Source organism: Gymnodraco acuticeps, unplaced genomic scaffold (genome assembly GCF_902827175.1).
Source record: "Gymnodraco acuticeps unplaced genomic scaffold, fGymAcu1.1, whole genome shotgun sequence".
NCBI lineage: Eukaryota > Metazoa > Chordata > Actinopteri > Perciformes > Bathydraconidae > Gymnodraco > Gymnodraco acuticeps.
The window spans coordinates 2,046,514-2,062,723 of record NW_022989982.1 but is presented as its reverse complement, the minus strand read 5'-3'; the positions used below and the strand labels follow the sequence as shown (position 1 = coordinate 2,062,723).

The following is a 16,210-nucleotide window of genomic DNA, read 5'->3' as shown; positions in this document are numbered from 1 at the left end:
TTTCTATAAATAAAAAAAAGTGAAATGCAAACAGTTTCAACAACATTTTCTTGTCTACAGAAATCCAATAGCTGATGAGCAGATTTGAATGTGATCTCCGTGACTTGTCATAGGAAAATGTGTTTCAGTGGTAAAATATCACTGAATGATTTATTACAAAAAAAGCTTAACTGCAGCAGTGAGAGATGTTTCCGTTCGTGGTTGCTCTCAGTTGCGGCTCACAGGCTTCAGCGAAGAAGGAAACTTGAGGTGAAAGTCAGTTGTCAAAGGCTGAGCGCCTCATTGTGTCAGAGAGCAGTGAGTCCGATCACTCCTCTCAAATGAGCCACTTGGAATCTTATTTATATCACCTGCTTTCTTTTTACCAACTTTTTCTTATCGGTTACACCTGGCGTGGAGGATTTTTTCTCCTGGAGTGTCCGGCTCGAGGTGACGTTGCGCCGGTAACGGGAGCTCTCCTCCATTCCCCGCGAGCGGCGGAGACAAGCTGGTCGCTCTTACGACGAGCCTCCCATTCCCTCGCCGCGCTAAGATGTCCCGTTTCAAAGCGGATTTATTTGGCTGCGACACGAGTGGCTGTCCTCCACGCTATGAAGCACTGAAGACCAAGGTGAGAGTCTCAGCCCTTCTTCTTTTCATTTCACCCATCCCCAATCAAACCGGAGCGCGTAAACTTTTAGAGCTTCGCTGCGACGCACACGGAGTGGGTGGCCAATTTGTGCCTCGTGTGGGATTTGTATCCCGACTAATTTGGGAACAGATGCATACGTTTTCTGTTTTATCTTTTGTCTGCTTTTTATGCACTACTCTTTATTTTTCTATGCGTGGGAATGCAGCCCACAAATCAGCAACATCAACACGTTTGGTTCGAAAGTGTAGCCAATGTTGTAGTGCCAGATAAAGGATATATCTGGTTGATTTAACTGAGCTGTCTTCTTGCAATTTCCTGCACAACTCACCTGCGCATGCTTTATATGAGGGTTTAAATGACTGAGAGGTGGTATAGGCACTGTGTTTCCACATACAGTAATAAGTCATTTGAAATGAATCAGTCACGCTGTGTGCAGATAATAACCCCATGATTCCTTGTCATAGATAACACGGAGACAGCGCTCTTGTCATCCAATTGATTTTTCTCTCTCACGCTGGATTACCATCTTTTATCTCTATCTCATCTTTTAAAGCCAATCTGTATCTTGTTACATGTACACTTTCACGCACGTTTTCTGAGGTTCGGCTCTCTTTCTGATGACACCATTGAATGCAAGCAGGTTGGGGTGATATATGCGGGGGTGATGAGGGCCTCTGTGGGCCTATAGAGGCTGTCTGCAGACAGAAGGCATCCACACATTGAGCTGCTTGTCAACCTGCTGAGAGGTTAACCTGTGCGCCAAGTGTCAAGACCTGAACACCCCCCCCCCCCCCTTCTCTACGTCCTCTTACTCTTTGTGTGAATACATTAAGGTGTGAAGACGGTGCACTCTCAGTCAGGATTGATTAAATTGTTCTCGTTAGCAATGTTATTGAAGGGTGAAGGAATGAGTTAAAGCCATTTCGCCTATTGTCACTCTGAAAACAGCAGTGAGTGTTTATGTAAAATTACAATCAATTATGTTCCCCTATAGGCTATTGCCCATTTCTCATTGATCATTTGAATGAGATTCTGTTTAAAATGACACCTTGGTGTCGGAGTGACACCTTTTTTCTATACATTTAAATCAGACGACTTCCTACACTTACAAGTAATAGGAGATTAAACAACTTCATGTATGGCCATGATAATAAAACTACATAAACCCATGGGTACGCCCTTTTTATTTATTTACATATAGTTAAATCCCTTTATTTGATCAATTACGCACCATTCGGAGTTGTTACAAAAAACATCTTAATTATCTTTTTAAAAATAACAATTACAAATAATCTGAATTAAGCAGTAGGAGATACTAACACAAAAGCATTTCATATCTTAAAATTGCACACGCCTTTGGTTGCCTGCCCAGTAATAATCGCCAGCTGGGAGTCAGAGATATTCCTCTTTCTATTTTACCCGGATGCAATATTTCCTTTGAGACCTTTAACGCGCGCATTTGTTGGATAATTTAACGCGATGGTCGAACCGGGTGAACTCCACTAAAAGAGGTTCAACTGCAGGCGATCCTCCTCCCTCCTGAGTTATAACGGGTCCCGAAAGAGGATGCTGCGCGCGTGTGTGAGGGTGGTGGGGGGGTTTGAAAGCGAGGTGGAGACGGGCTAGAGGGGTGGGGAGAGAAACCTAGGTGTGCGTGGGGGGGAAACAAGCTGAGTGTGCGTCTCATCTAATAGAGCTTCGGAGCGCATTATCTTCCCCGCCATCTCCGTTTGGGCGGGCGGTGCTGAAGGGAAACGTCCAGAAGAGCGGATATTCTCAGACGCCGAGTGTAATTGGTGTGATTCCTGTCCCTGTTGGGTGGCTCAAACCTATTCATAGCGCGGGAGTAGGATAGAGAGAGTGGGGATGAGATCCGCGTAGTGATCCGCACGCAGTTGGAAAGCAAGGAATTATAAACAGGAGGGACGCACACGACCAGGTCAAAGTTTATTTTGCGAAGTGGGCTTTTTTTCCTTTTCTGCGGACATCACTGCGCCTCAGATTGACGCCGTGATGGAATGACACTTGGAGAGAGGATGATGGACACTTTGGCACCGGACCTCCGTCTCAGAAATCCCCCCGCTTACACCAGGCGCGGTGCTGCTGACCGAGCCCTCAGGACGGTGATCAGTCATTTGTTTTGAAGTGGCAGGAAAATCCTCCTCTTGATCGTTTTCTCCAAACAAGAGTGAGAGATGGTGCGCACAGCGATTCCTCTGAGACAGACGTGCGTACTCATCACATTGCCGTTAAGGAGCGCGTCTTAAAGAGCTTCTTTCTTCATCCTTCTTCATTCTTCTTCTCTGAACTTGTTGAACGGCGTTAAAGAGAGAGCAGGGGAACAGGTATCCTGTACATGAAATGTAAGTTCTTCTTTTTGCTCGTAAAGTTTACTTTTTGTGTGTTGGAGCGTTTTCTCTATGTCGTGTGTTACGTGGCTGCATTTATCATCTGTAACAAATAGACAAACAGTGTGCTGATACTAGTAGGACTTTTCCCTCAAAACAGCATGAATAACTTTTCTCTGAGCCACAAAGGAATATCCATTCATATTCACACATGAGGCGACCTTGAATGCATCCAAAACTTACTCTTCAGGTCATTTTTTGAGGCGCCCCCTTGTGGAACTTATTACCAAATCGTTGCCTATCTATCAGCATAATTACATCTGTGTCATGCTGCAGCCAGTTGACCTATACGTCATTTTATGAGCTACCTGTTACAGTGAGATTAGTTTGGCCACAAGCTTTCCATGTTGCTTCACTCTTCGCGCATGCACTAGCTTCTTATTTAATACACATTTGCTTAATTATTCTTCTTCTTTGAGATTTATTTTAGCCTTTTGGTGTAAGGCATATATTATTTCTCACAAATCTGTGGCTGTGTGTCCTCTTGGATTTTTACATAGTTATTTTCTGAAAGACCCATGATTTTACCTTGGCCTTGTATTGGATAATACCTTTTAAAATATATAAGGGCATGCTCATCATTATTATCACAAGAACATAATGGCTTAAGGGCTGATGCACATGCTGTACTGAATGGATAAGATAACACCTTTTTAAGTTTAGTTTTAAAACCTTAAATTAGTAACCTTAGTGATTTTTATGGAGTTAGAAATTGTGATTGTACTCATAATATTTCACTCAACCCATGAAAGAATGACAGGTAATAATGAGTCATCTCTTGTGTGGCTGTTAGCAGCTGTCACTTTAAACCATGTGACTGTCCCTGTTTATATTTCAGCAGAGAGCTACCAGGGCGAGCGCATTCTTTAGAGCTCAAGTGGACGTTTTGAGTATCCAGACATGTCACTGTGGTTGCAGAATAATGTGCCAGCAGCCTTTTAGGAAAAGTGTCTTTAATAATGCATAAGGTGTTCCTGTGTCGCACAGAGAGGAATGCTCGGTGGCGAGGAGAGGCAGGGTGAGAGACGGAGGGGATGTAGGCAGGTCAGGCGGAGGCTCGTTGGGTGCCCCGTGCACGTGTGTGAAGCTGGAGTAACCCACGCCCGAGGGTGTTCAACTCCACTCTGGGCAGCTTTCGGCGAGTCACCCTGTCAAAAGTGCAGCTCTCGCACACACAGAGTTCATGTGGCAGCTTCAGCAGCTCAGGGGAGGGGGGGCCGGGCGGGGTGGAAGGAGTTAGAAGGGACAGAGGAAGAAATAGAGGATTGTGGCAGATTCAGCTGGTGCAGGCAAGTGGAGGACGCCTTCGGAGGCCTGACCTGTCTGACTCCATTGGACGCTGGATGTGAGGAGAGGCTGCAGCCACTTCCATTTAAAGGAACCTCGGCAGGGTTCAACATGGGTTTTTGATAGCCATCATTAATGTGGCCCTCCCTAAAACTCCATGCTACGGAATTCTATCATATCAGAGGAGGAAATCTCAATAAAAGCCCAGTGTTGGCTGTTTGTCTAACCCTATAGCCGAGCCACAGCTTTGATTCCTTCTGAAGCAGCCCACCCATCCCCACAGCAGAGTCACTTAACCAGCTGTCAGCACTCCAGCCAATTTGCTACCTGCCGTCATTATTAAAAGATCATAAGCCTGCCGATTGAAGGCGGCGACATTTTAAGAAGTGGAACAGAGCGCTAAGTGATGGGCTGACTCAGAGGCATGCCCTGGGGAAGCATTACAGGCGTGCTCTCGCTGTTCTACCGTAACGCTGCCTGTCATGTTTGTGGGGGCCATGCTTCACTCTCCATATGTTTATTCATGAGGACAGTGGCCCTATTGGCAGGTTGTTAACAGGAAAGATTAGGGATTCTGGAAAGGCAGGCAGAGAAATCTGGTGAGTGGAGCTCAGAGGAGGCAGGAGGCTTTTTTATTTCTGAAGCGCAGCCAGCTTCTATCTTTATCTATCTTTCATCCGTTTCTGACTGTCTGGCCTCCTGTCTTTCTGTCCCTCTCTCTCTCTTTCCTGTGCTCTTGTTTCTCTTTAAGCAAGGCACTGGTGGGGAATATGAAACAGGTAGTCAGGAAAGATGAAAGTAGGTAGAGACAGCATGCACAGAGCAGGGTCAGAAATTGCCCTTGAAAGTGCATCAAATGCGTGAAATAAAAAATGAAAGGTGGGATAGAAGGGATATCAAGTGGTAACCTTGTAATTATGCTACCCAACACGATACTGAGCACATCATTCAGAGATAAAGTGGACATTTATTTCTATTTCGAGATTTTCGTAATATTCTAATTTGTTAAACTTTTAAACAGACAGGCAGGTGTGTAAGTACTGCCCCCTGTGGGCCACTGTAGGTGATTTGTGTGAGGTCATGACCTGGCAATTCTCTTTGCTGTGTCCTGCTGGAGGAAAAAATGATCAAAGAACGAATACAATTGAAGTCTGGAGCCGTTGAAAATGTTGCCACTACAGAGGCAGATGCAGGACATAAAGCTGAACCCACAAAACCACTGATCAATAAAGAAAGATCAATATGGCCAGAATTGACAAGTGGAAGGATGGGCGATGAAGTGGGACAGAAAGAGGAAAACACTGTGGCTCAAAAATTAACATGCTGAGTGTTTATTGCCCATTTAAACTGTTAAGGTATGATTCCATAAAATTGCCAATGAAAGGGCTGGAAATATCCTCTTGAGTAAAAAGTGAATCACGTCTTTTTAGGGTTGAGGTGTGTCATATGTGAGGGATGAGCTCCATCATTTGTTCCTTGGATAAAATGCATGATTTACAAGTTACTCCCACCAGTAGTAAAGAGCGGCTCTGGGGACGTGCGTGTAACGTTTCCCTTGATTGATTGATTGATTGAAAAGTTTATTAACAGCTTGTATATTGGGTACAGTACATTACAGCTCAAAACATACAATTGTTAAGGGGATGCAGACCAGAGAAAGACTTTCGTCTTGTTTACATCAGGGTCCCCCGAACCCTGCCGAGGTTCCTTGTGATTCGGAGAAACACTCAGTCATGCTCGAGTGGCCCCGGGGATGAAATGGAAGCAGACACGGAGGCAGGGAAGTGGTCGGGTTCATGGGTGGCTGTTTGGGTGGGTGGGATGAACTCACCAGCCAAACAAAACCTCTCCTGGGTCTGCCGGGCCTTGTGAAAGATTCATGTGTTTAAATATAAAATCCAGCCTCCGTTTGCAGTGCTGACTGGTTGGTACCTTCAGTCCCTTGCCGTGTCAGGCTGCGAGTGCACAGACTGCTCTATGGCACGTGATTTACCAGCACTATGTATAGTGAAGGCTCTTCCAAAAGAAATGCTTACCCTATCTTTAAGTATTAAATCAGATCATTTGAAAGCAGAAAAGCATGCAAATATGCAGTGTTTTCACCAACAATATTACAATTGTGGCTAATTTGCTTCATCTTCAGTTTAGTGGCAAATATATAATTTTGTAAATATTATTAAAACTTTAATTTCCTTTTTTATACATCTTAAAATAAATGTATTCACTTTTTATATTTCTATGGCACCTCCCCATTTAGGCCCCGTTTAGACCTCATTGCTGGAGTGAATTCATGGTTAGATGTTCTAAAGATCATGTCTTTTTTTGATATTTTAAAGTCCTCCTCCACTCATGAATGTTTAACCTATTGTTACTTCACATGGATGTTCAACCTTTTCTCTGCAGAATTATATGTGCAGTTTTGTTCTGTGGAAACTTTAGAAAATGTTAGTAAGATCAGTTGTGCAATGAGGGAGAAGGAGCAGATGTTATTTTTAAGAATTTCGAGCAAGTTTTGTGAGAACCAATATCAGCACAAATTACGTTTTAAAGCAAGCTTTGATTTTTATTTTTTTTTAAACTTCCAACCTCTATTTTTTAACATGTCACATCTTTTAAGTCATTCCTCACTGCAGGTGATCCCATTGATAACATGTGCTAGAGAAATGTGTTGTGACGAGGCCGCGTCAATGCATGATCAATATATTTGCAGTTATATTGTCATACATTAGTTTTTTTAAATGTCACACAAAGACAGTCAGTCTGGCAGTCACCTCCCTCACACCCGGCGCAACACGTTCTCACTCCCAACCCGTCACATGTTGACGGACGGTCAGGGCCCCTCCCCGTCACTCTATTACGGACAGGGTACCCCTTGAGAGTCAGTTCTCAACGGGCAGGGCGTCCCATTGACTTGCATAGAACTCCCTGAACGTTGGTAATAGAGGAGTTGGGATCGTGGCAAAATGCTCTCCGCAGATCCATTCTCACAGCGTTTATCAACCTTTTTCTTACTCAATATCAAGCCAAACTTATTGTTTTTACTTCTTTATTTTAATTGAATAATGTAGGACTTTTGTTGCCGTCAGTTATGGGGAGAGTAGGGGCTCAGAATACTGACATCTGTATTGTTTCATCGTTTTTTCCTTCTAATTTTGTATTCTTTTCTAAACCACACACTGTTATTTACTCAACAATAACACATCATTATCCTTGTGTTTATTTATTTGTTTGATTAATAAACACAAGTTGGAGTCCGTCAGGACCGAGGGTCGGGTCAGCTCATAGTAGTTGCTTTAGAGAATATTACACCCAGAAGTAAGTATTCTCTCCGCTTCGCTTGACAAACCCCGTGATAGTCCTCAAGCTCTGTGATTGGATGTTTGAGTGTGCGCCGAGGGTTACGCCGAGCGTCGAACAACACTTTGAAATGGGATGGAACCACGGCAGACTGTCCAAAACTGGATTTGAACGGGTCCACCCCGTCCCCCCCTCCTCCACCCCGTCCCCAGAACTACACATGCTGGCTGCAACATGCTCTATGGCACGTCTCTACTGGGAATTGTAGTTTTAAAAGACGTTTTCGTATTTCCCATAATAAGAAGTTGCCAGTATTAAACTGTGTACATCCCTGGAGGTTAAGGGGATAGGAAACACTCAAATTTAAAACATATAATTAATAAATGGGTGGAAATTGCTTGCGCCCATAATGGGCAGCATTATATACCCACATGACAGCTAAGGTTATGGTTATGTCTGTGACCCCTCCTGTTGTTAATTGATAAGCCTGAAACATGCACTTGTCAAGGTTCAGAGGCAAATATGGCAGTAGCGGGTGTCTTACACCCAGTACACATTTGCGTTACATCAGCATGTGTAACAGTTGTAAATATGCAGTGGTGTTTATTTGTAAATCATTTAGTATAATCACACACATTGTGTTTTATATTTAATAATTCTGTGTTCTTTATTTATTGATTGTTCAATACCTGACAAGTTCGGAGATGAAAAACTTGGGTCGCAGGTTTCCTCAACAGTGCATTACAAGGCATCTATCAATATGTGTGTATACCTCCACCATTAAACTGTCGTAATCTGCACATTTCTTATACTATCTACATACATCTTATAAGAGTATAATACAATATCAGTTAAAATAAGTGCTTAAACATACAGTAGTTCACATTGCAAGAAAGCGATATATTAGTAGGCTACTTTGTCAGGCTTCATATGTATACCCCCAAAGCTTTTTTCTTATTCAAAATAAGACCTTAACCTAAAGTATTCTTTAATGTTTAAATAAAGCCTTATTAGTTTGTCTGTCTGTGTCTCCTATTAATATCTAATAATAAACATAATACATTTCAATAACGTGCTTTAACCACCAGGTGTCCCTTTCTATCAGCTGTGCACCGTTATGGTGTACATATACCAATATACTGATTGGATCAAATATAAAAGTCAGCCGAATTAGTGTTGATACTGCAAGGAGACTTACTGTATATTGTGAAGAGAAATTGAAGATTGTGTTTAATTGCTGATATATTTATGATCCACGTCACGTTCAGTTTCGGCAGCAGTTATTCCAGTTTGTCTAGAAGTCTTCTCAGCAGGGCTCTATAAATAGCGAACTACGGCAGATATGTAATATTTAATGCAGCCGAACCGTGTATTACAATGCCGTTATGTGATGACTTTCAAAGAGAAAAGCAAGCACACTCGGAATAAAGTATTTTATTTTTTTTAAATGTTTTCGGATTTCACATCAACAGGAAGTCCGGTTAACTAAAATGTCCGTGCGGAACAATACCCCAACCCATAGATCCGTGGGTGAATAATGTCAATCACCACATTACACACATCCCTTCACATTTACATTTTAATTTGCATTAAAGTATTTCGTGAGGCCTTCTAAAATGTTTTTAAATATAATTAGGGTTGTAGTTGAAGAGTTTGTAACGGACAACGGCACGTCCATTAATTTCACAACCACACACATGGATTAACATCGATTTAATACATTAATGTAGCCTTTGTTTCTGCTAAAAGAGGTGTCGACCAGCTGGGGCAACAAGAAAATCGGCGAAATCGAGTGTGACTATTAAAAAATAAATAATTATTATATTAATATTGACAATAACAACCGACCGTCGGGGAGCATTTTCATGGCGTCTATTATCAACGCTATGGGAGGTCTACGAAGGTCTATGGGACGCCCTGCCCGTTGAAAACTGACACATAAGGGGTACCCTGTCCGTAATAGAGTGACGGGGAGGGGCCCTGACCGTCCGTCAACGTGTGACGGGTTGGGAGTGAGAACGTGTTGCCCGGCGACCCCCACTGTTACTGTAAATGTTATGCTCTGTGCCAAAACATGGAAGAAGCTCAGACTTCCTGTGAGTGCGACGCCTCTTATGTCCTCGGGCCTTGATCGATGGTTAGAAAAAGCGACCGTCCCAAAAAACTTAAAATGCACATCCACACTTCTTCCATCTGCTCTCCTTTTCTATCCCTCACCTCTTCTCCTTGGGGAGACGGAGGGTTATAAGCAGGGAGTAATGAGAGGAAGGGGCTGCTGTATGCAGGACTGTAGAGTGATAATGACCCCGCACTTGTGATCTCTATTGCTTGTTATCGAAGCCTCGCCACCGCTTGTTGTCTCATTACCCGTGACCTGAACCTCTCTTTATCCAGAGGTTGCATGCAGAGCATGCACACACGCTTTCTCACGCACACACTGGCAGACACTGTCCGGCCATCTCTTTAGTCTCCTCTGTAACACGGTAATATTATGTCTCTTAATGGGAACAGGGAGCTCGGTGCCAAGAGTTCCCTTTGGATAATTGGCTGCTACCTCACCTGCTGACATCTCCCCCATTGACATTCTTACATTTTAGATTTAAGGTGCTCCATCCCCCCTCCATCCACAGTGTCCTCCATTCTTTGAATCACAATACCCACTTTTGTACTGGTTTTACATTATATTTCTCCATGATATTGTGTGAAATGTAATCCCAGTTTCCTTCTCTATCGGTGGATAATTCTTACTTCTATTGTTGTGATACATCACTATTTTTAAACAGAGCTCAAGGCATAAGGGGCAATTCGTTTTTTTAAATCAGTTTGCAACCAGTTCAAGAGTTTTTTTATTTTATCGTGTGATGTTCTTGAACACCTCAAGTTACCAAGTTTGTTTTGCCTCTAAAATCTTGTTTGTAGTGGAGGATAACACACTTTTTTCTCTGTATGTGCCCTTGCTGAATTTGACACATTTCCATGCCACTAAGCCTATGCCCCTGACTGGCTGTTCATTAAAATGATCATTTACATCCATCAGATTGAAGTGTCTCCGAATGACACAGTGTGAACATATCCACAGACACAGATGCAGCTCCACAGCTACTATACAACACATCACATAAACACTTTGAAGAGGCACATGCAAATACTATAACCACATGACAAATGTGAAACCGTACAACTGTACATTTCTTATCTGGATGTCAAATCTCCATATTGTTTCTTATCAGTGTCTCTATAGTCAAGAGAATAACCTAGAAGGTGTATCCTATTTTTCCAAGTCTTACATTACAGAAATCACCTTGTCATTCGGTCACAGCTTCGCTCGGCTGCTTTTTTGGCACAATCTGTACTTTGATATTAATCCTTTTTAAACATCTATAGCAGTAACAGTATAAATATCTAATATCCTCCAATCAATTCCCCCATCTTGTTCCACTAATCCACTATTCTTTTTTTATTTAAGGCTGCTGTGACCAAGTGTCTTAATTAATCTCAATTTATCGCATAATAAATTGAAATTGAAATTAATTAGCCATGTGTGTGTTAATAACAAAACAAATTCAATTTACAAACACCCATCTTCACTGTAGCTGCTAATTGATCACTGATGACTGGAGGGGATATCGGTCAACACACACACACACACACACACACACACACACACACACACACACACACACACACACACACACACACACACACACACACACACACACACACACACACACACACACAAAAGACGCTTACGGTCACTTCAAAAACAAAATCACAACCTTTTCTAAAATTGTTTTTAATTTACTTCTGCATCGTAGCCAATGAATGTAGCAGATAGTGACACACAGACAGTAGAAAGGGCACAGCTCAAACTGGTTGTCAGATATTAATGGATGCAATATTACCTGGGAAGTAAACCTCTGTAGGTGATAAAGTGCAGTGTCTCCTGCTTCAGGCAGCTCTACCACTTAAGAGAAAGAACGTTAGCAGCAATATTCAAGATATTTAGAAAGATGTTGCTCATACTGACAAACTCTCACAAATCTGCTTGGTGAAAACTTAAAAAAACGTTATCAACAAATGTAAAATATCTGATTTTTTATTTCACTTTTTGGAGACTTTCTTTATAACATTTCAAATAAAGCTACCAAATTAATTACTATATTGAAAAAGTAAATGGAAATAACATCCTATACCCATTGATGACATCAGAGTCACCATGACCAATGACCCTGTACCCTTAGAGCACTTAATTATTCGCGATGGTACTCAAATCAGTTCAAAATAAGACACATGCATATTCATCAAATTCTATACAATCTGCCTTTTCCCCCAACTTTTAACATTATATACTGTTACCTTAAGTGGATCACCTCACAGTTCTGCTGTCTTTGTGTGATTTAGACATTAGATCATATGAACAACTAAGTAAAACATAATAGATACATCTTGTTTGATGCCTATCATTCCAGCTCATGCAGTAGGGGGTGTGTGTGTGTGTTGGGTGTGAGCCGATGGTGTAAGCTGTCTGTAACACTGTAGGCTTGATCCAACCGAGTGAGATGAGGGTTTGGTGTGAAAGCAGCAGGATCCAATTTACCCTGATGGCCTCGCTTACTGATTTTTTGTGTTTTGATGGACAACAAACACCAACCTGGCACCCCCATCTTGCACCCATCTAACTTTAAATCCATAAATACACCTTTCACCCGTATCATGGCGCCAGCTAATGTTCCCTCACTGTCAAATCATACTCCCATAAGGATGGTGTATTCACCCCACCCTTCTTCTGTTTCTCCGCAGCACCACATCGCCACGCAGGAAGAGGACCATGATTGACAGCCGGGCAAGCTGAGGAGACCTGTCACTCATCTTCCTATCAGCGTGAAAGAGGGCTATCTCCTTCTTGCCTTCCCCCCCTCTTCCTCCTCCTCCTCACTTCCACCCTACCTAAATCCTCTCCTCTTATCTACTCAATGGTCTGGTAACCTCACTATCCCTCATAGTTGTCCAGCACTCGAGAAAAAGAGACAGAAGTAGTAAAGAAAAACAACGAGACACTTCTAAACCTTCCCTCGCTCCACCTGAGGGGAGCTTGGCATGCCTCCTCACTCCAGTTGAGTGAGTTGTAGAAAGAGGGAACCCTTGTTAGTACAGAATACAGGAGATACAGCTCCTCGAAGAAGGAGCCCAGAGAAGACCAGTCATGCGTTTCCATTTTGTGCTGACGCTGTGGACCAGCGTGTGCCAGGCCGTGCAGCACTACCCCGCCGCATGGGGCCACTACGATTTGTGTAAGTTCCAGATTTACACAGAAGAAGGCTTAACCTGGGACTACATGGCCTGCCAGCCAGAGGCCGCAGACATGACCCAGTACCTAAAAGTCACTCTGGATCCCCCCAACATCACCTGTGGAGACCCTCCGGAGACATACTGTGCCCTGGTGAGTACAAGTAAAGAAACAGCTAAATATTCCCTTTTTAAAAATTGCACACACACACGCTTCATTTCAAGGCAGCCTTCTTATCTGTGTCCATGAATCGTGGGTCTTCTCGGCTGGTTTTGACCCCACAGCCATGACAGTCACGTTCAAAGCCTCAGCGTGGCTCAGATATGTTGCCGGGGCTGAGGGAGTAGAGAGGTTTGTGCCCATTGACGTCACGTTCTGCTGTTTAGAGAGCTACTTCCAAGAGTGCACTGCACTGTCTCATGTGCCGATGACGCTCTTTACTCCCAGAAAGACACGGTAAAATGGGATATTTCCAACAAAAACATCATAAAAAACTTCATCCGTTGTTATTGCAGCTTCTCTGTTGTATCAGAAATAAGATGAGTGGGTGGTCTAACATTTCAAACACTCTCTGGGTGAAATAGTGCAGAGGTGGACTATAAATACAACAGTATGTTTGAGAAGTTAAGTAGAGCACTGTTTGAAGTGCCAGTACACCATTTTTGTTTGTTTTTCTTACATTTGGCGGTACTTCTGCACGTGCAGTGTGCATTGCTTTTTTTTACTCAAACATAGCAGTCCAATGTAATCAAATTCACTGTCAGGATTTATTATTAGCCAGTATGGTTATTTCTTGTCCTTAAAATGTTTATTTAGGGAATTCTGTGACACTGTGTATTGGAGACAGTTGCTCTCCATTTCAGCATACTGTATTTGCCTTCCTGTGAGAAATGAATATCAGTCAGTGTTAGATTTCTTTGGTGGTCGACATGCAGGTTCGTTTTGTGACTTTGACCATGTTAGCAGGCTGTTTTTAGCTCAAAACACAACAGCGCCTGGGCCAACCTCACAGAGCCAGCTGTAGTTATGTCCCTCAAAAATACTGTATAATGGATAATGAAGTACTTCCTTATTTTACACTAGAATCAAAAATAAAATAAATCAAATAGCATTTCCTTTATGACAAGAATTTCCAGCTCAGCTTATTTTCTTGCAGGAAGTTGCTATGTATTTTTATAACCAAAAACAGGTTGAGGGTTGAGGGTATTTTATTATTTCAATTAGCTTTTTGTCTATTTAATTGAACAAAATAGAATGTCAGGGTTGTTGAATCCCTGAACACATTTCCCGCAATCGACTTGTTGATGAAAGGCTCCACAGTGTTGCACGTTAGTCTAATCCTGATTACTTAAAAGTGATATTTTGTCGGATGAGAGGCATTTCATATTGAAATAGCACAATAAAGAGCAGTGATTGGTTGATTGCTTTACCCTTTGAAGTTCACGCGGTGCTGTTGATTCTGCAAATTACACTGCAATCATACAAAAAAAACACAAATTCCTTGAGGAGCTGAAACTAAAATGAGCAAAGAAGATGCATATTAGGTCAAGTATTTAATTAGCAAACCGCCCTCCTCCTTATTCCGGCATCTTTTCACTGTGAAACTCACAGCTGGTCGCCTCAGATTAACGCTAAATGATGAATCCATGTTGGGCCGTTGTGTGTTATCAAGTCATCAAAGATTCTCCCAGAACAAATGCACTCCTCAATAGCTTCAAGAGCTCTTTAGATGAATAGAAAGATGTTCGAGGGAAAGTAGTAACTTGAGAAGTATAAATAGACGGTCGCCATGAGCAGAAAGTCAGCTGAGAGGAGGCACAGAGAGATTAACAAAATACAGATGACAAAGACAGTGAGAGAATGATCAAGAGAGGCCCAGCGAACATGGGGGAGACAGACTCAGAGGACTATGTGCAAAGCATACGGTGACTGAAGAACTAATATCTCCTGTGTGGGGCGGGATGGAGGCTCTGAAATGTGAATAATTCAACATGTTTTGTAGCTAATGTGTTTTATTCATAGGACACATTATTCAGCCCGACATCTCTCAGGCACTTTTGAAAAATGCTGACTCCCATGATCGGCCAAGGTTGGTCGAAGGCGAAGAAGGTTGGGGCAGGGGGAGGAAGCCGAATCTGGCAGGTCATCGTCAAAATGGGGTCATCATCCGTTCTCCCTCAGGGGATCATTGTGACCTCAGGTCGATCCTCATTTGAACCTGAAATGGGTCCGCTGCTAGCTGTTCAGCGACTGTTTTGTGGATAAAGTGTATGAATCCTGCGTCAACAGTGGACATTCTTGCTGATGTTTCAACGGAGGTGTTCTATTTCTGGACGCACAGTTGAAACAGAGTTTATTATTATCATTATTGCCAGCCGTTTAACAGTCTGATGATCGTTGATTGAATCAGAGGGAGTTTGCGCGGCGCTGCTGCCCTCTTGTCTCCGGCAGTCAATGTGAAAGAAGGGCTTCAATTAAACAGGCAGCGGTTAGCTCCAACATAGCCATTTCCTCTCTCGCTGTACTGTACTCATCACAAATCAGTGAAATATGACCCTTGCCGCTTGCCATAGAGTCTCTGCAATTGGTTTATGTTTACTCCGGGCAGCCACATGGATCCAAATCAACATTGGAACAATTATCATTGATATTCCAGCTACTTGGCTGCCAATACGCTGCTGCCATGCCAATAGTGCTTTGCATTGTAAGTCAGATCATTGCAGATTCAGGGCAATTATCATTAGGCCGCGTTATCGGAGAATTTCATCTTTCTGGTAATTGATTCTGCGATCGTACAGCCGGGTGTATTTTAAAGTCTGCTTCCTGAAGGTAACGGACACCAAAGCCTGGCGAGAGGAGAGAAAGGTGGGGAGAGGTGCAGCAGCTCCAGGGCTAAGCTAAGTTTCCTCGGGTTGCGGCCTTCATATCCCACACACAAACACACACACATTACACATCACTCTCCCCAGTAAAGGCTTTTTATTCTGCTTCCAGCCCGGTGACCTTTTCGATAGCAATAAGCTGGCATTCACTGAACTCTGGCACACAAATCTGCCATCATATGAGATTTCACTGTCCCCTCCAGTTCTGCTCAGACTGGCCTTTGAAAGTCTGAACAGGTCGCAGAGCCTCCAAGAGTCTGTGATTGACTTTGTGCAGGACTCAGGAGAGCAGCTGTGTTGCGAAAGAAACAAATTCCCGTTAATCAACCTGTCCAGACTAATCGACAGCTCAGAATTGTGCGTATTCTCAACACTTTTACAACTATACTTGTTTAGAGAAGTCGGTTAGGGTTAGGGC

At 42.8% G+C, this 16,210-nt stretch overlaps 1 protein-coding gene across 1 annotated transcript in view; it reads left to right on the top strand.

Moving 5' to 3' along the window:
* The first annotated feature begins 2,232 nt into the window (after positions 1 to 2,232).
* Positions 2,233 to 16,210, top strand: part of ntng1a (netrin g1a) — an 88,346-nt gene continuing 74,368 nt past the window's right edge. The window contains 2 exon segments of the mRNA XM_034212105.1: positions 2,233 to 2,994; positions 12,424 to 13,063. Coding sequence (XP_034067996.1) covers positions 12,827 to 13,063 — 237 coding nt within the window. The 5' untranslated portion in view covers positions 2,233 to 2,994; positions 12,424 to 12,826.